The following is a 27,684-nucleotide window of genomic DNA, read 5'->3' on the forward strand; positions in this document are numbered from 1 at the left end:
TGGCCATCCGTTTCATCTGTCGTGCACTGGATCCGTCATAAAATAGCGGTCCGTCATGCAGAGAAAACGTTAATTGAAATGTTTTTTGTGCACGTTGGAAAAATTGGTCAGCGACGCATCCTGCGCTGCCCGTCATCGGCTACAATGGAAGCCTATGGACGCAGGATCCGTCGCTGACCGTCACACACAGGAATCCAGCGACGGATCCAGTTTTTCCCCTCTGAGCATGCCCGGAAAGATTTCCAATTCTGGGGAAAATCTTTCTCGCTCTCTCTCCCCCCCCCCCCCCCGGACGTTTAGTTTCCGGAATTTCTGTACGACGGATCCGTCATTACACTGGATCCGTCGCACACGTTTTTACCTATTTTCATGACGTCCGTCAATACGTCATTTTACTGCACCATGACGGACCCCAGAAAACGGAAGTGTGAAAGTAGCCTAAGTCCATATTCTCCTTATGAAATCATAGCTGACTCAATAAAGCCGTTAGATGGCATCGTATCTACAAGCGGACTTCCTGTAGGAGCTTGATACTATCTAGCTGGTGGGGGTGTGAATTTCTTCTCTGAATTTCCCCCCTGCTGAGCAAGGTGTACTGTTACAGCTGCACAAATGAAGGGGGTTTTATAATCCCATGTCATATAGGATACAAATGATTGACATGAAATTATATCTCCAATATTCTTCATAACATTGGTAAATGTGCATCATAGTTTCTATATTGTTTAGCTTCCGACTTCAGGATCACACAGTACCTGTGCTACAGAGAACCTAACAACGGCAGGTCCTGGGAATGTTCCCATCTCCCCTTGTTGCATTCACACATTTATAATGAGCTGTTAAAAACATGCCAAAAATATCCTGATCTGTCAACCTTGAGAGGAGTTCAGTGTGAAACTTTAATTAGCTTGCAATTAAGGAGAGAAAATATTCTCACACATTTAAGAACAGTAGGTAGGAACATAGAAATCTCAATCTTTTGTGCCAACATACACTGTGCAGCTACAAGACATGATAAATGGCTGCATCTGTATGGAGATTTTTTACAACACCTGAATTTACAGTATGTACATAGAAATGAGTCACATAATTGGAGCCATTTATAGTCCATTTGTTCCATTTCTTCATCATATTTCCACAAATTGATCAATGTTTTCCGCCATTTATTACACCATTTTTGTTTGATGGAGCTTAAGTTGACAAAAAGGGGCACAGTTCTTGGCATGAAGTACAACCTATTTATGATTAGAACCCGACATTAATTCTGCCCTAGGCACTTTTAGTAGCCATCCTCCCTACTGATAAAACAGATAAGAGTATGTGAACACATCTTTTCAGGCAGATCAGCTTCAAAACCTGCCTGAAAAAGCGCTAAACAAATGCTAAAAAGAATGACTACAAGCACTGCAATGAAAAAATGACTTACTGTTCATATGAGTCTTCTGAGCTTTTCTTAACTGCTTCTGGTCTTCAAAGCAATGGAAGCAACCTGACCATTCTTCTGGCAGCTTCTACTTGGAAGCAGCACACTAGTTTAATAAATACAGTTTCACTAAAAAACAGCGGCCAAAAGATATTGGTAAAGACTAAAACAAAAAGCAAAAAAAAGACACCTGCACGTCCTGAAAAACTCTTGCAGACATCTAAAAGACACTGTGTGTGCATACCCTAAAACTGCACATATCTTTTAGATACTAGCTTAGGCCTCCATTCACAGACTGAGGTTGGCTGAACCAGCCAATATCGACAGGTTCGGCCAGTAGTCTTGTGTGTATGGGTGCCTCTGATAGATGATTTTTGTGTAAAAAAGGATACAATTTCAGAATGCAGATCTCTTATTCTATATGTAACAAGCCACTGCTTGAGATGCCTGGCAGCGGCTCTCTCATAGAAAACACAGGAGTACTTGACAGAGTGAATGGTCCTATATATGGGAGATTTAGGAGAGATAGCAGCTGGCAGAATGATGACTGGATCACCAGAACCACCATGTTTACATGTCTACATCCCCAGAACCACCATCAATCGGTACATGACTACATCACCAAAACCACCATTAGTACGTGAATACATCACCAGGACCACCATCAGTACATGGCTACAGCATCAGAATCATCATCAGAACGAATATATATGAATAAGACACCAAGCATAGTACAGTGATCAGTTGCAGTTTCAAGTCAGTACCTGACATAAAATTATATTACTTTAAACTTCAACAGCCAGCATGTACTTTACAAATGTTAAGAGATGATGGGAGTTGTTATTCATTATCTTCAAACTGCAGACCATATAGAAACCACAGTACTTATTAAACACACAGGCAATAGCATTATTAAACATTTAGAAAATAAAATAACTTTTGGTAGCTATCTCATATTCTAGTCCTTTAATTTTAAGCAGATTGGTGCAAGACTGAGACCTAAGACCCCCAATGATTGATCAAAAGACCTCTTAGAAGTGCACAGTTCAGGAAGACAGGACTATGATTTTCTACTGCATCTGTAGGAGGAAGCAGCGATACCCTTGAAGAGCCCTTGTGTGATGTGACATTAGTGAGGAAAGATCGCCATCTGCTGGGGGAAACCAGGTGGAACCAATATGTACCAGAAGAGTAGCAGGAGGAGCAAGTTCATGTGCTGGACCTGGAAAGGTGACTCACATAACAGGGTTCCTGGATATAAAAGTTCCTGGGACATGAGACACTGGTCATTAGTTGGGGAAGGGGCCAATTGGTGCATTGGACGCTCAATGCGCTTTAATAGACTTCGTCAGAAAGACTTGCGACCTAGCGGGAAAACCCAGTGACCCCCGCTAGGGCCACAAACAGGCATAACATTTTAGTAAAGAGAACATTAGCAATATATAGCGAAAAGCTTTCATTGTTATTACAATTGTACCGTTATATGGTTCATTGTTAATTTGCATTGTTTAATAACACCAATTTTCTTATAATTACTGTAAATTACACCGTTCACTGACTTTTCTTGCCTCGTGTCCTCTGTGCGTTTCATTCGGTCACCTGCGTTACACATCCATACTCCGCTCTCATGAGCCACGCTCTTCTAAAAGATATCTTGAACAATAGGTCGGGGTCCCAGGACCAGGTCACCTACCGATCTGCTTCGAATTAATGAGCCTAAAAACATAAAAATTCTCCCAAAAGTTTAGTTACTTTTTAAGGTGCGTTTACATTGCGAGCATTCGTTCATCAGGTGAAATGATTTTTAAGCTTGCTTAAAAGGGGTCTGTTACGACCAAAATGCCAATTAATCTGGGTGGCAATCAATTTGTTCAGCCCATTTTTGGGAATTTTGGGAAATTATGTCCAATTTGCCTTTTTCCTCTGTTTTTTTGTGCGTTGTTCCAATACACACAAAGGTAATAAACATGTGTATAACAAAACATGTGTAATTGTAATAATTTTCTGGGAGAAATGCTTAATTTTCTGGAACAATTTAAAGAGTGCCAACACTTTCAGCCATGACTGTATGTTATGACCTCCAGACTGTCCGCCTTCTGAATTATGACTAAAACCACTTCCTTATAAACTAAGATTGCCACTGTCCTCCGTTATGAATTACTAGATAGTGGCCCGATTCTAACGCATCGGGTATTCTAGAATATACATGTCCACGTAGTATATTGCAGAGCCCACGTAGTATATTGCCCAGCCACGTAGTATATTGTCCAGCCACGTAGTATATTGCCCAGCGACGTAGTATATTGCCCAGCCACGTAGTATATTGCCCAGGCACGTAGTATATTGCCCAGTCACGTAGTATATTGCCCAGCGACGTAGTATATTGCCCAGCCACGTAGTATATTGCCCAGCCACGTAGTATATTACGCAGTCACGTAGTATATTGCCCAGCCACGTAGTATATTGCCCAGCGACGTAGTATATTGCCCAGTGACGTAGTATATTGCCCAGTCACGTAGTATATTGCCCAGCCACGTAGTATATTGCCCAGTCACGTAGTATATTGCCCAGTCACGTAGTATATTGCCCAGCCACGTAGTATATTGCCCAGCCACGTAGTATATTGCCCAGGCACGTAGTATATTGCCCAGGCACGTAGTATATTGCCCAGTGATGTAGTATATTGCCCAGTGACGTAGTATACAGCACAGAGCCACGTAGTATATTGCCCAGTGACGTAGTATATTGCCCAGTGAGGTAGTATATTGCCCAGTGACGTAGTATATTGCCCAGTGAGGTAGTATATTGCCCAGTGACGTAGTATACAGCACAGAACCACGTAGTATATTGCACAGCGATGTAGTATACAGCACAGAGCCACGTAGTATATTGGCCAGTCACGTAGTGTATTGCCCAGCTACGTAGTATATTGCCCAGCCACGTATGTCACAGGTTAAAAAATAAAAAATAAACGTATACTCACCTTCCGAGGGCCCCTTGTAGTTCGGTCACATGACCGTGACGTCATGGCAGGTCCTTCTCGCGCAGGCGCGAGGGGCCTGTGATGACGTCGCGGTCACATGAACGTGACGTCATAGCAGGTCCTTCTCCCATACACGGCACCGGAACCTGCCGCTTTCATGGAGCGGTCACCGGAGCGTCGCGAAAGGTGAGTATAAAATGATTTTTTATTTTTTTTAATTATTTTTAACATTAGATGTTTTTACTATTGACGCTGCATAGGCAGCATCAATAGTAAAAGCTTGGTCACGCAGGGTTAATAGCGGCGGTAACGGAGTGAGTTACCTGCGGCATAATGCGGTCCGTTAGCGCTGACATTAACCCTGTGTGAGAGGTGACTGCGGGGAGAATGGAGCGGGCGCCGGGCGCTGACTGCAGGGGAGGGACTAATCGGACTGTGGCCGTCGCTGATTGGTCGCGGCAGCCATGACAGGCAGCTGGCGAGACCAATCAGCGACTTGGATTCCATGACAGACAGAGGCCGCGACCAATGAATATCCGTGACAGACAGAAGGACAGACAGACAGAAAGACGGAAGTGACCCTTAGACAATTATATAGTAGATATTCACCATGGCTTCTTCACTTATGAACTATGATCTCCACACTGTCCCCATCCCTTGCCACGCCTTTTCGGAATGTCCCCTCACTGCCCTCTCTTAACACTTCCCCCTCATGTTGCACACATTCCATAGTGAGCCCTCTTTTCACATTGTCCCCCAAGCTGCTGTCTCTCCATACTGAGTCCCCCATGCTCCACTTCTCCATATTGAGTCCCCATTCTGTCCTTCCCCATATTGAGCCCCAAGCTGCCCCTTCTCTATACTGAGCCCACAATTATTCGCCTTCTCCATATTGAGCCCCCAATGCTAACATTTCTCTGTCCTGAACCCCCCAGATTTCCCTCTCTACATATTGACACCCCCATGCTCTCCTTCTCCAAACATCCCTCTCCATACTGGACCACCACATTGTCACTTCTCCATAGTGAAACCCCAAGCTTCCCCTTCTCTATACTGAGCCCCCATGCTACCTCTTCATTGGAAGTGCAAAATGTGATGACATAAAATCTACTATATAATTGTCTAAGATCCACTTCTGTCTGTCTGTAATGGAAATCCCAAGTCGCTGATTGCTTGCGGCAAAACAGCCATGACCAATCAGCGACAGGCTTAGTCCGGCCGTGTAACATATGGGCCTTGGAATTCTGGGAGTTGTAGTTTGCTTACCCTCATAGGCCATGTAGTATTCTGCATTTTAACTACATTTTCCAGAGGCAGGGAGTACAGTGCGCAGAGAAAACAGAGAAGTGTCTGCATGGCTGCTATAGCGCAATAATGGTCTCCCTCTATGTCGCAGCCATTTATGGTGGTCTTTGGCAGCTGGCACAGAGGTAACTGGGCAGCGGAGTCCCGGAATAAGCCCCTGAAGCAGTGGACCCTCATCGTGCACCCGCTGAGCAGCCTGCAGGTGAAGCTGCCGTGTAACGTGTGGCTGAGACCCCAAGAGCCGCTCACCTATCCGGACGTGGACCGGGTGTTGGTCATGGTGAGCGGGTGTCTTCCCTTCTCCCTGCAGAAGAAACTGAGGCTCTGTATCTGTACTGCAGGTCTCTGCTGCGACCCAGTGTCTGAGCTGAGGCTGGAAACACAGCGAGGCTCAGTCTCCAGGAGGTCCAAGTGGCTGATGGGCGAGGGCAGGGTATGGTGTGCAGGGTATGGTGTGCAGGGTACGGTGGGCAAGGTGCGGTGGGCAGGATATGGTGTGCAGGGTACGGTGGGAAAAGCTCCAGTGGGCAAGGTGCTGTGTGCAGGGTATGGTGTGCAGGGTACAGGGGGCAAGGTACGGTGTGCAGGGTACGGTGGGCTAGGTGCGGTGGGCAGGGTATGGTGTGCAGGGAACGGTGGGAAAAGCTCCAGTGGGCAAGGTGCTGTGTGCAGGGTACGATGGGCAAGGTACGGTGTGCAGGGAATGGTGGGCAAGATGCGGTGGGCAAGGTGCGGTGGGCAGGGTATGGTGTGCAGGGTACGGTGGGAAAGGTACGGTGGGCAAGGTGCTGTGTGCAGGGTATGGTGTGCAGGGTGCGGTGGGCAAGGTACAGTACGGTGTGCAGGGTATGGTGGGCAAGGTGCGATGGGCAGGGTATGGTGTGCAGGGTATGATGGGCAAGGTGCATTGGGCAAGGTACGGTGTGCAGGGCACAGTGGGCAAGGTACGGTGTGCAGGGTACAGTGGGAATGGTACGGTGGGCAAGGTGCTGTGTGCAGGGTATGGTGTGCAGGGTATGGTGTGCGGGGTATGGTGGGCAAGGTGCAGTGGGCAAGGTACGGTGTGCAGGGTATGGTGGGCAAGGTGCTGTGTGCAGGTTATGGTGTGCAGGGTATGGTGTGCAGGGTACGGTGGGCAAGGTGCAGTGGGCAAGGTACGGTGTGCAGGGTACGGTGGGCAAGGTGTGGTGGGCAGGGTATGGTGTGCAGGGTACAGTGGGAAAAGTTCCGGGGGGTAAGGTGCTGTATGCAGGGTATGGTGTGCGGGGTACGGTGAGAAAGGTACGGTGGGCAAGGTGCTGTGTGCAGGGTATGGTGTGCAGGGTACGATGGGCAAGGTGCGGTGGGCAGGGTACGGTGTGCAGGGTACAGTGTGCCATCTCACGAGGATCTCATCTCCTGATGGTCCTACATGATAGGCTCTAGGAGAACTGATCTGTGACTACAGCAGCAGTTGGCATTAATGTGGCTGTTTTTCTCATCCCCCTTTGGCACATTTGTGCCTGTTTGATGCTTTTGTGACCAGATGTGCAATGTTAGTAAAAGAGGATTACTTTTAGGATATGCCGTGTGAATCACATGGGTGAAGGCCATACCGCTGTGGTCTAAGGATGAGCAGATTCTCTCCAATCACCCCGAGACATTTGGTGAATCAAATGTGCAGTATTATACTCTGAGGTCCAGTGCTATATACCCCTGTGTGTATGGTGGGATTTCTGCACACCCCTCACCTGTCGCCGTGGTCACAGAGGTTAGTAGGGTGATGGTGCCCTGGGGTCACACTGTGATTACACTGAGGCTGCTATATAGTCTGCTCGCTTTACACGCGGACTGTGCTGTGGTTTGCAATGCGGGTTTCTCTAGATGCTCCTCCATCAATGGAATTCCCTTCAATCTGCATTGTGTTTTCTGCGACTGTTTATTTTACTCACTTACATAGCGCCATTAATTCCACAGCGATTTACAGACATCATCATCACTGTCCTCATTGGGGCTCACAATCTAGATTCCCTATTTGGAGTACTGGAGGAAATCCCTGCAAACACGGGGAGAACATATAAACTCCTTAAAGATGTTGTACTTGGTGGGATTTGAAGCCAGGACCCCAATTCCACCAAGCCACCGTGATGCCCTATGTGTTATATGGTGGCCACTGATATGATCATCTATCTATATAATTGTCTAACGTCCACTTCCGTCTGTTTATCTGTCACGGAAATCCCGTGTCGCTGATTTTTCACGCCTGGCCGGCCGCGACCAATCAGCGACATTGGCGCGGGATTTAAATCACGCTTCGCTGATTGGTCACGCCCGGCCGGACGCGACCAATCAGTGACAGGCGCAGTCCGGACGCGAATTGGCGCTGGATTTGAACCACACTTCGCTGATTGGCCAGCCGGGCGCGACCAATCAGCGATATTGGCATGAAATTTAACCTCCACTCACATCACAACGTGCATACATACATATTCTAGAATACCCGATGCGTTAGAATCGGGCCACCATCTAGTAAATAATAAGATTGGACTGACAAGTGACATTAGTATATCATCTCTGCATACGTGAGGAACGATAGCAGTGCAGTGAAGTTAGAGTAATCTGAATTGTGCTGACAGTGTTTCAATAGTATAACTAACCATAAGAGGCTACCACCCTCATCATGGGCAATCAGAAGAACTGAACGATGAGTGTTCTAGTGTCCATTATCATAGCTGAGAAATAAGAATAGTAATATGCATTGTAAATCACTATATACCATCTCTACAGCTATAAATGTTACAAGACAAACAGTAGCATGTTATTTACAATAAAAACAGCATTAATAACCGTATCAGTAATAACCATGTGAATATTGGGGAGCTGGAAATAAATCCAGAGGTTCAGATCTCCGACCATATGAGTGGCAGAAGAATGCATGCAATCAGCTCATGGAAGGAGTGAAGTGATAAGAATATTTGCACTGGAAGTCAGGGAGCCAAAGTGCAGAGGACCGTTGGGTATGAGATAGTTATAGAGCTGCCCTCAGTAAGGATCATATAGATTAGCGGTGAGGAAAAAAAAAAATATATATATACACACACAATAACCAGGGTCTGAGCAGATATGAAGATGATCAATACTCTGTACACAGACAACACATACTGGATGCATGCACAGCAATAGTAACATAGTCACAGGGCATATCCTTACAGTACAAGGGGATCAGCACTGAGCGCATGGACAGCTCCCATGTCTACTACTCACATTGTCTTCTGGAGTGTCCACAGACCTGTTTTCTTCTCAGCTCACAGGGATCTGTGTGTGTGATGGAGCAGGCAGCACCCAGCCCTGGGAGTGTCTCTGTGTAAGAGGAGGTGAGCGAATACATGGGGGCTCCCCAGCTCCTAGATGCAGGTGTGAGGGGCTGTGACTGGTGGAGTCATGACATGCACTATCTCAGGGGCATAAAGCAAAGTTCAGGCACTGCTGTTACTGTTGGGCCACTGAGTAGGTACCCACAGGAGATAATCCATGTCCTAATAACAGGAGCTAATGACCTGTGTTGTCTATGGCAATGCCATCTGCCAAAACAAAACACTGCGGAAAATAACATTAAGCCATTACACTGTAGGCAGCACAATGTGGGGGCAACAAGTAGCAGAAGCCTGGGTTGGAGGAGAATCCATCCTGGCCAAAATATAATTAGTAAATTACACATTCCTACTGAGGCCGGTAATTCAATTATAAAGACTGAATGGGCAATTATATCTGAACTAGAACATGAAAATAAGGAAATGAAGACTGATCAGTGAGGGGGCAGGAGGCTGTGCTGGAGCTCCCTGGACACTTCTGGAGAACCTGCTGCCAGTCAGATCTGACCACTGTGTCCATCCAGACCGAGGAGGGTGAGCAGGGCAACCGCAAGGAAGGTTTGTACTTCTGTGACTCGTAAATTACTTTGGCCACCTGAAACTATTTGACATGATACTGACAAGTGGCCAATTATTTAGGGTAATGACTTCAGTGGTCAGTGAGGGAGTTTAGTTGTGTTTCCTTGAATTGATGATTACCTTCTGGATAGATTACAGTTAAGTTTAGAGTTTGAAATATAAATTAACTTTAGGAAACCTGTGACGGCAGTGTGCTCTAATAAGGAATATAGAAAAACTAGATTAATGATGGAGCCTTACAAAGGGATGGAAGGACCTGATTTGGGGCATTTCTATGAGTTTTTATTTGGTCAGAAAAAGATCAGGACACTGCGTTGTAATGAAATAGGACCAAGGACAGATGACTCTGATAGAAGGAGGCAGTTGGGGCAAATTATTATAGTGTAGGAGAATTATTTGGTCAGGGATCATTGTTCATTTATTTAGGTAATAGAAGAACTTAATAGGGGTAGGCTTTATACTATCATGGAGTGGTAGATTACTGGACTATAAGGCACATCATAGAAAACTTTCAGTTGACTTTTGAAAATAATAATATTCATATAAACATCATATTCTGACCTGATGATTGTAAAGAGGTCAGTGGTGCAAAATGGAGATTACCTATATTTTTCTGCAGCAGTAGTTTTTGCAGAAGCTTTCTTTTACGGTATGTTTACATAGATTTTTTTTCAGGAGTTTTTGGAGAAGAACTTTATATACAGGAGATCAAACAGGAATTTTGGAGAATTGTAAAGTTTCTACTAAACTGTTCCTGAAAATTCCTGAAAATGACTCAGACAGCTCACACCTTTACAGATCAATTTTGGAAGAAGTTCCTTTGCTTGTGCAGATCATGGATTGAGATTTAGTGCTCCCGTTTTCTTTATGATAGTTTCACATATTACATTTTTGAAATCTGAAACATATGAATTTCTTGTGGTAAATGTGAATTATATGGGGGGATTTTCCCCATAATGAGTAAGATGAAATCTGCTGATAAAAAAGCATATGTGTTTTTAATGTTTTAGTGCGTTTCCGGAAGCGTACTAAAAATACAAGTAATCCTGCATGTCTGTATCAATAAAGTTTTATCAAAGCCAATTAATTTCCAAAATAAAGTAGTTTTCTTTAAGACATGACATACCAAAAGGATACAAAAACGCATGCAAATATGTAATCAAAAAATGCCTTGAAAAATTTAAAGAAAACCTGTCAGCATGATTTTGTAATGTAAAGACATGGCAGTAGTGGTGCTGTGATGCCGATTCCACTGATACCTTTGGTGAAGAAATCAGCTTTTGGTTCTCCTTTAAACACCATCTGAAGTTTCCTTTTAATTAGATTTTGGTGCACAGGGGCCGGACTGTACCCTGGGACTTCTCCTCCTCCCTGTTTGTGATTCCCCGATCCCTCCAGCTGCCTCCTGTCTGTGAATGACTTTCCTTCTCTGTTGAAATCTCTGCAGTGACCTGTCATTCACAGACCGGACGCAGGAGGAGGAACCGGGGAATCACAGATCGGAGGCAGGAGGAGGAACCGGGGAATCACAGATCGGAGGCAGGAGGAGGAACCGGGGAATCACAGATCGGAGGCAGGAAGAGGGGCCGGGGATCACAGATCGGAGGCAGGAGGAGGGACCGGGGAATCACAGATCGGAGGCAGGAGGAGGGACCGGGGGAATCACAGATCGGAGGCAGGAAGAGGGGCCGGGGATCACAGATCGGAGGCAGGAAGAGGGACCGGGGGAATCACAGATCGGAGGCAGGAAGAGGGACCGGGGGAATCACAGACCGGAGGCAGAAAGAGGGGCCGGGGATCACAGACCGGAAGCAGGAGGAGGGGCCGGGGAATCACAGACCGGAAGCAGGAGGAGGGACCGGGGGAATCACAGATCGGAGGCAGGAGGAGGGACCGGGGGAATCACAGATCGGAGGCAAGAAGAGGGGCCGGGGATCACAGACCGGAGGCAGAAAGAGGGGCCGGGGATCACAGATCGGAGACAGGAAGAGGGACCGGGGGAATCACGGATCGGAGGCAGGAAGAGGGACCGGGGGAATCACAGACCGGAGGCAGAAAGAGGGGCCGGGGATCACAGACCGGAAGCAGGAGGAGGGGCCGGGGAATCACAGACAGGAAGCAGGAGGAGGGACCGGGGGAATCACAGATCGGAGGCAGGAGGAGGGACCGGGGGAATCACAGATCAGAGGCAGGAAGAGGGGCCGGGGATCACAGACCGGAGGCAGGAAGAGGGGCCGGGGATCACAGATCGGAGACAGGAAGAGGGACCGGGGGAATCACAGATCGGAGACAGGAAGAGGGACCGGGGGAATCACGGATCGGAGGCAGGAAGAGGGACTGGGGGAATCACAGATCGGAGGCAGAAAGAGGGGCCGGGGATCACAGATCGGAGACAGGAAGAGGGACCGGGGGAATCACAGATCGGAGACAGGAAGAGGGACCGGGGGAATCACAGATCGGAGGCAGGAAGAGGGACTGGGGGAATCACAGATCGGAGGCAGAAAGAGGGGCCGGGGATCACAGATCGGAGACAGGAAGAGGGACCGGGGGAATCACAGATCGGAGACAGGAAGAGGGACCGGGGGAATCACGGATCGGAGGCAGGAAGAGGGACCAGGGATCACAGATCGGAGACAGGAAGAGGGACCGGGGGAATCACAGATCGGAGACAGGAAGAGGGACCGGGGGAATCACGGATCGGAGGCAGGAGGAGGGGCCGGGGGAATCACAGACCGGAAGCAGGAGGAGGGACCGGGGGAATCACAGATCAGAGGCAGGAGGAGGGGCCAGGGAATCACAGACCGAAGGCAGGAGGAGGGGTCGGGGAATCCCAGGCCGGAGGCAAGAAGAGGGGCCATGGAATCACAGACCGGAGGCAGGAGGAGGGACCGGGAGAAATCACAGACGGGAGGAGGGGCCTGGGAATCAGACTGGAGGCAGGAGGAGGGGCCGGGGGAATCACAGACCGGAGGCAGGAGGAGGGGTCAGGGAATCCCAGACGGGAAGCAGGAGGAGGGACCGGGGGAATCACAGACGGGAGGTAGAAGGAGGGACCAGGGGAACCACAGACCGGAAGCAGGAGGAGGGACCAGGGGAATCACAGACCGGAGGCAGGAAGAGGGGCCGGGGAATCACAGACCGGAGGCAGGAGGAGGGGCCGGGGGAATCACAGACCGGAGGCAGGAGGAGGGGTCGGGGAATCACAGACGGGAGGCAGAAGGAGGGACCGTGGGAATCACAGACGGGAGGCAGAAGGAGGGACCAGGGGAATCACAGACCGGAAGCAGGAGGAGGGGCCAGGGAATCACAGACCGGAGGCAGGAGGAAGGACCTGGGGAATCACAGACCAGAAGCAGGAGGAGGGGCCGGGGAATCACAGACAGGAAGCAGGAGGGGCCAGGGAATCACAAACCGGAAGCAGGAGGAGGGACCGGGGGAATCACAGGCCAGAGGCAGGAGGAGGGACCGGGGGAATCACAGACTGGAGGCAGGAGGAGGGACCGGGGGAATCACAGACCGGAGGCAGGAGGAGGGACCGTGGGAATCACAGACGGGAGGCAGAAGGAGGGGCAGGGGAATCACAGACCGGAAGCAGGAGGAGGGGCCGGGGAATCACAGACTGGAGGCAGGAGGAGGGGACGGGGAATCACAGACTGGAGGCAGGAGGAGGGGATGGGGAATCACAGACTGGAGGCAGGAGGAGGGGCCAGGGAATCACAGACTGGAGGCAGGAGGAGGGGACGGGGAATCACAGACTGGAGGCAGGAGGAGGGGATGGGGAATCACAGACTGGAGGCAGGAGGAGGGGCCGGGGAATCACAGACCGGAGGCAGGAGGAGGGGCCGGGGAATCACTAACTGAAGGCAGGAGAAGGGGCCAGGAAATCAGACCAGAGGCAGGAGGAGGGGCCGGGGAATCACAGACCGGAGGCAGGAGGAGGGACCAGGGGAATCACAGACCGGAAGCAGGAGGAGGGACCGGGGGAATCACAGACCGGAGGCAGGAAGAGGGGCCGGGAAATCACAGACCGGAGGCAGGAGGAGGGGCCAAGAAAATCACAGACCAGAGGCAGGAGGAGGGGCCGGGGAATCACAGACTGGAAGCAGGAGGTTCCAGGAAATCACAGACCGGAGGCAGGAGGGGGCTGGGGAATCACAGACCGGAGGCAGGAGGAGGGGCCGGGGAATCACTAACTGAAGGCAGGAGGAGGGGCCAGGAAATCACAGATTGGAAGCAGGAGGTTCCAGGAAATCACAGACCGGAGGCAGGAGGAGGGGCCTGAGAATCACAGACCGGAAGAAGAAGAGGGGCCAGGGTATAACAGACCGGAGGCAGGAGGAGGTTCTAGGGAATCACAGACCGGAGGCAGGAGGAGGGGCCAGTGAATCACAGTCTGGAGGCAGGAGGAGGGGCCGGGGAATCACAGACCGGAGGCAGGAGGAGGGGCCAGGGTATAACAGACCGGAGGCAGGAGGTTCTAGGGAATCACAGACCGGAGGCAGGAGGAGGGGCCAGTGAATTACAGACTGGAGGCAGGAGGAGGGGCCGGGGAATCACAGACCGGAGGCAGGAGGAGGGGCCGGGGAATCACAGACCGGAGGCAGGAGGAGGGGCCGGGGAATCACAGACCGGAGGCAGGAGGAGGGGCCGGGGAATCACTAACTGAAGGCAGGAGGAGGGGCCAGGAAATCACAGACCAGAGGCAGGAGGAGGGGCCTGAGAATCACAGACCGGAAGCAGAAGAGGGGCCAGGGTATAACAGACCGGAGGCAGGAGGAGGTTCTAGGGAATCACAGACCGGAGGCAGGAGGAGGGGTCAGTGAATCACAGATTGGAGGCAGGAGGAGGGGCTGGGGAATCACAGACCGGAGGCAGGAGGGGCCAGGGTATAACAGACCGGAGGCAGGAGGAGGGGCCAGTGAATCACAGACTGGAGGCAGGAGGAGGGGCCGGGGAATCACAGACCGGAGGCAGGGGCCAGGGAATCGGAGGGGCCAGGGAATCGGGGAATCACACAGCGGAGCCAGGAGGAGGAGCCGGGAAATCACAGACCAGAGGCAGGCAGGGGAGCTGGGGAATTACATACAGGCAGGAGGAGATGCTGATTACAGAAAAACAAAGGATTTCTCCCCTAAAAGTATCAATGTAATCTGTATTTCAGCCCTATTACAGCCATGTCTTTACTTTACACTACAAAATTGTGCTGACATGTTCACTTTAGAATTAAGTTAGCTAATAGCGGCAGAAATGCTGCAGAAAATCTTCAACATCAAAAACACACCAAATACTCATCATGTTAACTTAGCTTAACTTATTTTCAACTGTAGATATTTCTGAAAAAAAATCTTCAGAGTTGGAAATTAGTTTACCTTTACAGCGAATTTGGCAGCAGATGTTTGCTTTGTAATCTGAGAGCACCATAATGTAGGAGCTGAGACCCTGATTGCAGCAATGTGTCACTTATAAGGCTGTGTGTTGCTGTTTCTATAAAATCAGGGTTATATCAGGGGGATGTTATCACTACAAGACTAGTCTCTCGTGCCTCCTTGGCCACTGCTGGGTGTAACTCCGCCCCCTCTACTGACTGGTAGCTTTTTGACAATGTTCAGTGTACACAGAAAGCTGCTAATCAGTGGTGTGGGCATGGTTATACAGGGCACAGCATTTGAGAACTGATATATCTGCATCAGATAAAAAAATGATTGTATGAGAATGAATGCATACATCGCTGGAATCAGGATCTCAGCCCCTACATTATGCAGCTCGTAGATTACAGAGCAAAACTTGATCACATATTTCCTTTAAGAAGAGGCTTCCCAGCACCTGAAGTGGATATTATATGGTTAAATGTCTCAGCTGCAAAACAAAAGCTTACATGCTGTAGACCACCTTTTTCAAAGGAATAAGTGTGTCATATCAACACATAGTGGACAAAATATTCAATTATTACCGCTTGAAAAGAGGCTCTGCAGCAGATGAGGTGTGCATTAGGCTGCCGTCACACTATCAGTATTTGGTCAGTATTTTACATCAGTATTTGTAAGCCAAAACCAGGAGTGGGTGATAAATGCAGAAGTGGTGATGTGTTTCTATTATACTTTTGCTCTAAGGCCGGCGTCACACTGGCGAGTTTTACGGACATAAGAGCGCAGAAACTACGTCCGTAAAACTCGCATTACATACGGCACAATGATTCCCTATGTCCCAGCTCCTATTAGCCGTATATTACGGTTCAGTATTATACGGCTTTCTACGGCCGTACAAAATCGCAGCATGCTGCGTTTGTCAGCGTATTGCGCAAAAAAATCGCTAATGAAAGTCTATGGGGGCGAGAAAAATACGGATTCCACACGGACAAGCAGTGTGACTTGCGAGAAATACGCAGCGGTGTTAGTGAAAAGCCGGTAATTCAATTGCCGGCTTTTCATTTCTCCTGCACAAACCCGACAGGATATGAGACATGGTTTTCATACAGTAAACCATCTCATATCCCCTTTTTTTTGCATATTCCACACTACTAATGTTAGTAGTGTGTATGTGCAAAATTTGTGCACTGTAGCTGCTAAAATAAAGGGTTAAATGGCGGAAAAAATTGGCGTGGGCTCCCGCGCAATTTTCTCCGCCAGAATGGTAAAGCCAGTGACCGAGGGCAGATATTAATAGCCAGGAGAGGGTCCATGGTTATTGGCCCCCCCTGGCTACAAACATCTGCCCCCAGCCACCCCAGAAAAGGCACATCTGGAAGATGCGCCTATTCTGGCACTTGGCCACTCTCTTCCCACTCCCTGTAGCAGTGGGATATGGGGTAATGAAGGGTTAATGCCACCTTGCTATTGTAAGGTGACATTAAGCCAGATTAATAATGGAGAGGCGTCAATTATGTCACCTATCCATTATTATAGGTGTCATAATTGACGCCTCTCCATTACACAGGTCAACAAAAAAAAATTTTTTTTCTGGTGTCCAAAATCATGATGATTTTTTGGCTCTCTCCACACCATTGGAACACCAAATTTGAAGCTTTTTCTTTGTCCTTTGCTCCATTTTCGTAATAATTCGATACATGCTTTGCACACTATGTGTGGTGCCCAAAACTTGTCTTGGTCCCCAAGCATAACCCCAAAATAGGCAAAATACACTTTTTTTACGAAGTCTGTTATGTTTCTTCTATGTTTTGGCAGTGTGTATTCACCACAAATGTAACAGAATGAGTCTGGATCGTTAAGACAACTTCTTCTTGATGAGTTCATGCTTTTCACTGGAAAACAGACAACAACATAAAGTTAGTGCAAAAATCAAGCTATGAACAAACTTTTAGAACACTAATTAACACAAAACTATATTGAGAACTGCTCAGTTCAAGTACTAATCCAAAGAAATTAATGAGATGATGCGTCGCATTTACCAACAAGTGCTATAAATAAGATACCAAAAATCTCAAAAACTTGAGCCAATCTGGCAAAACTGATGACATATTCAGAATCAGCACCCCAAAAATACCCTAAATTCGATGAAATATCTTTGGCACCAAAAATGCTGTTGACCAGTGTTATTAATCTGGCTTAATGTCACCTTACAATAGCAAGGTGGCATTAACCCTTCATTACCCCATATCCCACCGCTACAGGGAGTGGGAAGAGAGTGGCCAAGTGCCAGAATAGGCGCATCTTCCAGATGTGCCTTTTCTGGGGTGGCTGGGGACAGATGTTTGTAGCCAGGGGGGGGGGCAATAACCATGGACCCTCTCCTGGCTATTAATATCTGCCCTCAGTCACTGGCTTTACCGCTCTGGCGGAGAAAATTGCGCGGGAGCCCACGCCAAGTTTTTCCGCCATTTAACCCTTTATTTCAGCAGCTACAGCGCTGAAATTTTGCACATACACACTACTAACATTAGTAGTGTGGAATATGCGAAAAAAAAGGCATATGAGATGGTTTACTGTATGTAAACCATGTCTCATATCCTGTCGGGTTTGTGCAGGAGAAATGAAAAGCCGGCAATTGAATTACCGGCTGTTCACAGATATCGCGCTGAATGAAATCTAAATACAGAATATATATATATGTGTCTCAATGACATATATATATATATATATATATATATATATATATATATATATATATATATATATATATATACTGTATATATGTTTTCCCGAACATTTGAGCACATAAATCCATTAGATGTCGGTTTTGCAAGCCTGCGCGAAAATCTCGCAGTACGGATGCCATACGGATTACATACGGAGGATGCCATGCGCAAAATACGCTGACACACCCTGACTACGGATCACTATTTTGGGAACATTTCTCCGTATTACGGCCGTAGTACGGACGTATAATACGTGGCGTATTGTCTTACGCCAAGTGTGACCCCAGCCTAATTGTTCCACTCCTGGTTTTGGCTTACAAATACTGATGTAAAATCCTGACCAAATACTGCTAGTGTGACGGCAGCCTCATAATGAATAATGTCCCCTAAATACACATTTTAAGGCATTTTAAAGGCTATCATAAGTCACCATTGTAATTAGACTCCACTTGCAGCCTTGTGCTTTTATATGGTCTCTGGACTCCCTTGATGACTTGCATATTGTAATATTCTTATAATTTGCAGTAGATGGTACAAGAGATATTGTACCATAATTGAGGGCGCACATGACTGTTGTATTAGCAATGTGGAGACACTGTCATATTTTTTTTTCCCTTATTGAGATCCGAGGCTTTGCACCTGCACTGAATAAATCCTTATTTCTGCTGATGCAGGTTTTTGATTATCATCTTATATTTACTTGCTGCACTGGACATGAGCAATCATAACAAGAAGCATCTAGAGAAGGACAAGAAGACGAACACATCCTTGGACAGGAATGCCAGAAAGAAGGAGTGGATCCTCCGCAAGAAAGTGTCTTCCATTACTGCAATCTGCGGATCATTGAAAAAACACAAGTATTATTTCCATATCTGAAAGTTAAATTTAACTGTTAATATGGGCTTGGATGATGCGGAGTATAGATTTAATCCCTTTATAGAAGAGGTATAGGGTGTTCTTCTTTAATTACAGCAGGTAGTGGCTCTTGGTGGTTGAGTAGCTCCCTACTCCGGGATGGAGGAAGGATGCATGCGTATCCCTGCTCTCTACACTTAGCGTACATATGCAACAATTTCTTGGAGAATTTTTAGGGGTGGAACCGTGCAAAAAAAACCCCTGAAAATTCACTTACACACTTCAAAAGATTTGTTCTGTTCATCTCTTTTCCCAGCTAGTGGGAGTAAAGTGCATATCACTGTTTTGAAACAGCTCATGAAGAAAAATGCTCCAAACTAGGCACTCTGAAATCATAAGGTGTCGGTCTTCGCATTTCTAAGATTAAAGTTACACGACAACATGTGTTGTACGGCACGGAAATGGCAGAGATGAGTGATGAGCGAAAGTGCTCGGTGATACTCAGCTACCATTCGAGTATCTGGGTGTGCTCAGCACTCATCGAGCATTGGCCAGTGCTCGGAGATTTAACGCTCGAATCCCCGTCCCACATGTTTGGTGCCTGTTACACAGCCAATAAATATGCGGGGATTGCCTGCCAGTCACTGTAATGCCATAGCCATCTTGGTAGTGGCATTACTGTGATTGGCTAGCTGTGTGACATCATCAGGGGCTATAAAAGAACAGGCGCCGCCACGCTCGGCATACTGACGCCATTGCACATCTCAGTGATAGCTCTGATTGGAGGGAGTAGTTGTCCAGGCCTGTGTGTGCTCAGGTTTAGGAATCAGAGTACTCTAGTGGGTGATACTTTGCTGAGCCATGATACTAACGGTCCTGCTAAGCTCTAATCTTATGATTTGCTATTTCTATGTGATACATTCTGCATTTAGCCTAGGGACAGCTGCTTGAGCATGGACAGTGGCAAAATACAGCCTTGAGGCAGGGTTTAGGGCTTTGCAGTCCATTGATAAATATAAATCTGCTGCAGGTGACCACATTTTTTTTGCTGAAAAAATTGACTTTATTGTCATCCATACAGTTTGACCTGCTTTGTGTGAAATTATGGTGGTTTGAAATGTAAAAAATATGCTTGGCCTGCTACAGGTGACCACATTTTTCCGACATACTATCCCGTCCATGTGGACTGGGCCCGTCTGTCCATGGACGGGATAGTACATCACGCCGATCGGCCGCACACACAGTTGGTGTGCGGCCGATCGGGGCCCGGTGTCAGCTGACACCTGGTACTAAGTGCCAGGAGTGGTCATGGACCGCTCCCGGCAATTTAACCCCCTGAACACTGCGATCAAACTAGATCGCAGTGTTCTGGTGGCATAGAGAAGCATCGCACATTTACTATAAATAGTAAATCAAACCCCCCTTTATCATCCTCTTTGTTAGGGAAAAATAAAATAAAAAAATGTATTTATTCCCATTAGGGTTAGGGTTAAATTAAGAAAGGAGTAGGGTTGGGGCTAAAGTTAGGGTTAGAGTTGGGGCAAAAGTTAGGGTTAGGGTTGGGGCTAAAATTAGGGTTTGGATTAGGGTTGGGATTAGGGCTCCTTTCCACCTGCGAGAAATACGTCCGTGTCTCGCATGTGAAAACCAAGCTCTGGCTCCCGCACTCCAGAGCGGAGTATGCGGCTGCATAGCAACACATGGAGCTGCACGCTCCGCTACCAAGTGGCGGCGCCAGAGCTTGGTTTTCACATGCGAGACACGGACGTGCTTCTCGCAAATGGAAAAGAGCCCTTACATTTACAGTTGGAATTAGGGGTGTGTCAGAGTTAGGGGTGTGGTTAGGGTTATGGTTAGGGTGTGTGTTGGGGTTAGGGGTGTGTTGGGCTTAGGGTTGTGATTAGGGTTAGGGGTGTGGTTAGGGTAATGGTTGGGATTAGGGTTAGGGGTGTGTTGGGGTTAGGGTTGGAGTTAGAATTGGGGAGTTTCCACTGTTTAGGCACATCAGGGGCTCTCCAAACGTGAAATGGCGTCCGATCTCAATTCCAGACAATTCTGCGTTGAAAAATTCAAACGGTGCTCCTTCCCTTCTGAGCTCTGCCGTGCGCCCAAACAGTGGTTTACCCTCACATATAGGGTATCAGTGTACTCAGGACAAGTTGTACAACTTTTGTGGTCCAATTTCTCCTGTTACTCTTGTGAAAATAAAAATTGGGGGGGCTAAAAAATCATTTTTGACAGAAATGTTGTTTTTTTTAAAGGGAACCTACCACCCCGTTTTTTAAAAATTAGATAAAAATAGTGTGAAATAGGGGCAGAGCTGGGCTTTACATTAGGGCCTTTTCGGTGCCTTTACACCCCCGTTAGGCTGCCCAAATACCTTTGTGAAGTGGCCGTTTTCTGCTGTCACTCAAGTGGGTCAGGTCGGATGGGCGTGGTCACAGCGCTGTTTGTCCCCCAGGATCCTGCTCATCATTACGTTGGTGGCGTAGTGGTGTGCGCATGTCCAAAGAAGATCCACTGCCCAGGAGATGAATAACGGCGCGGTCTTCGCTATTCAGCCGTTTACCGGTGGGCGCGGCCATCTTTCCTGTGGCCGCGCCTGCGCAGATGGAGCGCTCTGCTGCCCGGGACTTCAGGAAAATGGCCGCGGGATTCCGCGCGTGCGCAGATGGAGATCGCGGCGGCCATTTTCCTGAAGTCCCGGGCAGCAGAGCGCTCCATCTGCGCAGGCGCGGCCACAGGAAAGATGGCCGCGCCCACCGGTAAACGGCTGAATAGCGAAGACCGCGCCGTTATTCATCTCCTGGGCAGTGGATCTTCTTTGGACATGCGCACACCACTACGCCACCAACGTAATGATGAGCAGGATCCTGGGGGACAAACAGCTCTGTGACCACGCCCATCCGACCTGACCCACTTGAGTGACAGCAGAAAACAGCCACTTCACAAAGGTATTTGGGCAGCCTAACGGGGGTGTAAAGGCACCGAAAAGGCCCTAATGTAAAGCCCAGCTCTGCCCCTATTTCACACTATTTTTATCTAATTTTTAAAAAACGGGGTGGTAGGTTCCCTTTAACTTTCACGGCTCTGCGTTATAAACTTTAGTGAAACACTTAGGGGTTTAAAGTTCTCACAACACATCTAGATAAGTTCCTTGGGGGGTCTAATTTCCAAAATGATGTCACTTGTGGGGGGTTTCTACTGTTTAGGCACATCAGGGGCTCTGCAAATGCAACATGAAGCCCGCAGACTATTCCATCAAAGTCTGCATTCCAAAACGGCGCTCCTTCCCTTCCGAGCTCTGCCATGCGTCCAAACGGTGGTTCCTCCCCACATATGTGGTATCAGCGTACTCAGGAAAAAATGCACAACAACTTTTGGGGTCCAATTTCTCCGGATACCCTTGAGAAAATACAAATTTGAGGGCTAAAAGATCATTTTTGTGGAAAAAAATGATTTTTTATTTTCACGGCACTATATTATAAGCTTTAGTGAAACAATTGGGGGTTAAAAGTGCTCACCATACATCTAGATAAGTTCCTTTGGTGGTCTAGTTTCCAAAATGAGGTCACTTATAGGGGGTATCCTCTGTTTAGGCACATCACGGGCTCTCCAAACGCAACATGGCATCTGATCTCAATTCCAGCCAATTCTGCGTTGAAAAAGTCAAATGGCGCTCCTTCCCTTCTGAGCTCTGCCATGCGCCCAAACAGTGGTTTACTCCCACATATGGGGTATCAGCGTACTCAGGACAAATTGCACAACAACTTTTGTGGTCCAATTTCTCCTGGTAAAATAAAACAAATTAGATCTGAAGTACATTTTTTGTAAAAAAAGTTAAATGTTCATTTTTTTTAAACATTCCAAAAATTCCTGTGAAACACCTGAAGGGTTAATAAACTTCTTGAATGTGGTTTTGAGCACCTTGAGGGGTGCAGTTTTTAGACTGGTGTCACTTTTGGGTATTTTCTATCATATAGACCCCTCAAAGTGACTTCAAATGTGTGATGTGGTCCTTAAAAAAAATGGTGTTGTAAAAATAAGAAATCGCTGGTCAACTTTTAACCTTTAGAAACAAACAAAAAAATTGTGGTTCCAAAATTGTGCTGATGTAAAGAAGACATGTGGGAAATGTTACTTATTAATTATTTTGTGTGACGTATCTGTGTGATTTAAGGGCATGAAAATTAAAAGTTGGAAAATTGCGAAATTTCCAAAATTTTGCCAAATTTCTATTTTTTCACAAATAAATGCAAGTCATATCAAAGAAATTTAACCACTATCATGAAGTACAATATGTCAAGAGAAAACTTTGTCAGAATCACCGGGATCCGTTGAAGCGTTCCAGAGTTATAACCTCATAAAGGGACAGTGGTCAGAATTGTAAAAATTGGCCCGGTCCATAACGTGCAAACCACCCTTGGGAGTAAAGGGGTTAATTTAAACTTTTTATTTTCAATTAATTAAGGAAACTTGGTTTCCAGAGACCTGGTAATTTCAAAATGCGTAAGGCGTGCTGTAAAGGACAGGGAAGTGCTGATGACGGTGCGTGCAAATGCCGAGAATGTTGGGCAGATGCCGAGAATGTTGGGCAGATGCAACTGCGCCCGTTGCTGGAGAATAAGCAACACGCCCATATTTTTGCCACACAACTTTTCTGAGGGTTTCTGTTGCGTGACATGTCGCCCCGGCCTAATGGTGTGTGGATCGGCTGGTGTCCTCTACCTGAAGCAGATCTCATGCACTACAGCTAAGGCTGGAGCCTCTTTCATGCTCCTCTGTGGTTCTCTCAAAGTCCTGGAATGATTCATCACATTATTGGGTGTTTAGCCCTCTGCTTACTAAGTAATCCATCAAAACGATACCTGAGAGGCTGAGACTCTTAGGATGAAACAAAATTGTGCACTCATTGCCACCACTGGTGGGAGAAGTTACAGTCGCGTAGCCATCTGTTGGCCTTGGCATTCATTGAGCGTAACATACTGAACTAGAAGAGCGTTATGCCACTTACCAATATCCCCTCGCTGGAGGTGCACAGCAGGTGCAGCACAACATAAGGTTTCATGACCTAGCATTACAATAGCATTTTAGGTACTGGAGTGCAGGATATCCAGGATAGTTATGCGACTATCTACTAGGGACCTCATCTGAACACCGGTCTCACCTTATACTATATGTGCACGCCCTAATCTGCCTGAAGCGCCGTTTGGACTTCTTTAACTTTTCATACAAAAATCATGTTTTGGCTTTTTTTTTCACCAACTTTTTGATAAATGGAGTAAACGTCAAAGTTAAGCTTTACGGCAGCGGACAACCATACGCTGTTAATTGCTGTCCTTCCAATGTGAGCCTCATCAGTGCAAAAGGATTTCCGATGGTGCTCTGCTTAGGTCCGGGAAAATAACTAAATGAAGGCAAAGAATAGCGACACTCACTGTATCCTAAAAATAAAAGTCCTTTAATTCAAGTTCCGGGACATACACGCGGTATGCGGGAGAGGAGTGGACGACAGCAGTTTCATGTTGCCACAACGATTTCTATGGGTCAAGTTGTTGGCGTAAAACAATTTGAAATGTTGCAAAAATGTTGTGCTTTTGGCTTGTTTACACCAGTCCTGGCCAACTCCAACCACTTTTTGAAGTGAGTGGAAGCTCAGCCAAGAAGGTCCATGGTCGAGCACACCCATACATTAAGGGTATGTGCACCCGTAGAAAGGAGCTCTGCAGATTTTAGATATCCGCAGGTAAAAGGCACTGCGTTTTACCTGCGGATTTACCGAGGTTTTTATGCGGTTTTTGTGCGGATTCCACTGCGGTTTTACACCTGCGGATTCCTATTATGGAGCAGGTATAAACCGCCGTGGAATCCGCACAAAGAATTGACATGCTGCGGAATATAACCCGCAGCGTTTCCGCATGTTTTTTTCCGCAGCATGTGCACTGCGGATTGCGGTTTCCATAGGTTTACACTGTACTGTAAACGCATGGAAAGCTGCTGTGGATCCGCAGCAAAATCCGCAACGTGTGCACATATCCTAAGACAGGAATGTACTCCAATCCCGGACAGAAGTGAAATGATGCACCAAATTCATGAGACGGTGCATGCCTGGTAATGGATCTGCTGCATCTTACTCCAGCACACACCATCCAGCGTGGCTTACAGAAGGCCAGTCTTGACAAATCGGGGCCATAATCCCTATTAACCTTTTATCTGCCTGGCAGGAGAAAAGTAATGTTTTGAGGATTTTTTAAGGGACAATTGGGTACAGGGTACAGTCACAATAAAAGATTCTCTGAAAAGTATTTCATGCTGTGAGTAAAGATATAAGAAAACTCCAACCAACCTTTCTTTCAGAGTGAAGAAACGTGTATCAGAAGACAACAAGAAGAAGCCAACGAGAAGAGCTGGACCCAAAGAGCCAAAGGTCTGCCATGAAGAAACCTGCTGCCGCCAGCCAGGACGGTCCAAGACAATGTGCCCCAAGTGTGAGATCGTCACTTGCAGAAAGTGTGACACTCTGCATGCCAACTCCCTGTTCGTGGCACACAGTTTACTAGATCACTATGATTACTAAGAATCCTAATGACAGAAGCTTATGGAGACCCTAAGAAATAAGATTATTTGGTTTAAAGGACATATGCACTTTTCTCCTGTAAAAAAAATATTTTTAGATATGTATATGTGTTTCTGGATAGATTTAAGTTGCCATATTGTTACCAATTTCTGCATTGAACCTTTTATTCTCATGGTCTGCTTTCGGTGACATGTCAGCTTTAGTGCTCAGTGGGCATTCCAGGCTCAGTGAGGGTTAGTATTATGGTAGGTGCAGAGCCCGATTACTGATTTTGCATTTGGATTCAGAATCTTGTAGAACTGTCGCTGTGCCTTTCCCTTCTATTTTCCCCTCCACTCGCACTGACAGTCGTGCAAACAGTTTCCTCTTTGATTGACAGCTTTGGTTTCACAGGAGCCAGAAGAGGACGTAGACAGATGGAAAACAAGTCGGTGAGAAGGTGCACTGGCCGGATAGCTGCACATCTGCTGGGTTTGAGCTGTTTTGTGAAGACAGATTCCCTATAAACAAGAAATTAAGTATACACCGAAATTATCATCATGAATAAGGGTTACCGATCACCTGAAACGCGTTGATGTTGCCTGTCATGTAATCCTCATCGCTCGTACCTTGTTTTATCCTTCACAAAGCACTTTGCGAATAAAGCATTTTGACCTTTCTTTGAACTGGATCCTCGGGTTTCTTCCACCGACTTGCTCCGCACTTTGACACAGTGTTTTCCAGGCTCCGAATAAACCTAAGATGTCTTATACATACATTCTTACACCAAAATTCCCACAACCCTACAAGATAATAATGGCATGGGTCTTGGAATGTGGTGACAAAAAAAATTTTAATTTTCCCACACAACCTGCTTTAGGCCGGTTTCACACGTCAGTGACTCCGGTACGTGAGGTGACAGTTTCCTCACGTACCGGAGACACTGACACACGTAGACACATTAAAATCAATGCATCTGTGCAGATGTCATTGATTTTTTTGCAGACCGTGTCTCCGTGTGCCAAACACGGAGACATGTCAGTGTTCGTGGGAGCGCACGTATTACACGGACCCATTAAAGTCAATGGGTCCGTGTAAAACACGTACCTCACACGGACGTTCTCCGTGTGGCGTGCAGGAGACAGCGCTACAGTAAGCGCTGTCCCCCCCACATGGTGGAGCCGCATATTCATGACTGTAATCGGCGGCCCCACTTGACCGCATACAGTAAGGTGCGGCCAGGACAGGAAGCAGCGACAGCCAACGAGGGAAGCGGGTGAGTATTTTCAGAACAGCGGGGGGCGCACAGGGGGTGGGAGGGCGGCGGACAGATAGATCTTTCTTTTAAACACTATTATTCATATCTTCTATGCAGCAAACGCTGCTGCACAGAAGATATGAATCGCGGCTTCAGCACGATGCAGGGGACAGCGCTAAACTTTAGCGCTGTCTCCTGCACGCTCCGTGTGGTACCCACTCTGCACACGGGCGGCACACGTGTGCCGCCCGTATGGCCTACGTGAGCTCACGGGCACACAGACACGGATAACTCCGGTACCGATTTTTTCCGGTACCGGAATTATCTGGACGTGTGGGACAGCCCTTAGGCAAGTTCCCACAATGACTTTCTGATGCCGTGTTTTTTTTATTGCGCAAAGAAAAAGCAGTGTCTTACATGTCTTCCAGCAAAGTGAATGGGATTTAGAGAAATCTCCTGCCCGATGTGCTTTGCATTTTGGAAATCTGCAGCAGGTGAATTTCTTCTGGAGGGACACAGAGTTTTGTGCGTTTATTTTCCTCATAGAATTAGATGCAGAAATTCTGCAGATAAAAAGCATGTATTTTTAGTGCAATTCCTCTGCAGAAATGGAAAAAAAAAGTAATCCATATACAGTATATTTGCCATTTTACCAGAAGAAATAGCCCAGCACAATGATTGACCATCTTCCCTAAGGGTATATTCACACAGAGTTTTATTAAGTGTTTTTGGAGAAGAAACTGAGTGGAAACTCTCCAAATCCTTCTTAAAAACTCAAAACTCATCTAAAATTTGCAAGTTTTCTGGGCAGTTTCCTGAGTCGTAAAGTAACTAATATCATATATATATATATATATATATATATATATATATATATATATATATATATATATATATATTTAATTTTTCATATATTTTATTATATATATATATATATATATATATATATATATATATATATATTGCGACTCAGTGTGTACAGGCCCAAAGGGAATGTGCAGAAAAGGTCTTTTTGAGGTGGGTTATGGGTGTAATCCCCTGAAAAAGTGCTTAAAAAAAAAAAAAAGGAACACATGCACAGAAATGTAAAGGCGACTTGTTGTGCATATAATGTTCAGTCTTTTGTCACTTTTCTTTTCACCACTTCAGGCTTCAAAAACTGCAAAGCTGCTAAAAGAAGTGACCGGTCCATTCTTCTGGCAGTTTCTGCTTGGAAGCCGCCACTACATGAAATATTGAAATAAATAAAAAATGCAGGGTACACCGACGTCTATAACACATCG

At 46.9% G+C, this 27,684-nt stretch overlaps 1 protein-coding gene and 1 long non-coding RNA gene across 5 annotated transcripts in view; one reads left to right on the plus strand and one right to left on the minus strand.

The window, feature by feature from the left end:
- LOC143808449 (vesicle-associated membrane protein 1-like) overlaps positions 1–9,079 on the minus strand; it is a 45,380-nt gene extending 36,301 nt beyond the window's left edge. For 2 of the 4 annotated variants that reach the window (XR_013221955.1, XM_077291132.1), the window contains exons 1-2: positions 8,955–9,079; positions 2,983–3,139 (exon numbers count right to left, since the gene is read on the minus strand). Coding sequence is in view for 2 of the 4 variants with exons in the window: in XM_077291132.1 (XP_077147247.1) it covers positions 2,983–3,035 (53 nt within the window). In the remaining 2 variants the exon portion in view is untranslated. Of the gene's footprint in view, positions 1–1,426; positions 1,530–2,982; positions 3,140–8,954 lie in introns of all 4 variants that reach the window. The other 2 variants (XM_077291134.1, XM_077291133.1) reach the window with 2 other exon arrangements.
- Positions 9,080–9,485: 406 nt separating this feature from the next.
- On the plus strand, positions 9,486–25,763 carry LOC143810106 (uncharacterized). Its single transcript, XR_013222652.1, has 3 exons — positions 9,486–9,619; positions 18,407–18,589; positions 24,945–25,763. It is a non-coding gene; the product is annotated as an uncharacterized LOC143810106 (long non-coding RNA).
- The last annotated feature ends 1,921 nt before the right edge of the window (positions 25,764–27,684 follow it).

The sequence above is a fragment of the Ranitomeya variabilis genome, chromosome 2 (assembly GCF_051348905.1).
Source record: "Ranitomeya variabilis isolate aRanVar5 chromosome 2, aRanVar5.hap1, whole genome shotgun sequence".
Classification (NCBI taxonomy): Eukaryota; Metazoa; Chordata; class Amphibia; order Anura; family Dendrobatidae; genus Ranitomeya; species Ranitomeya variabilis.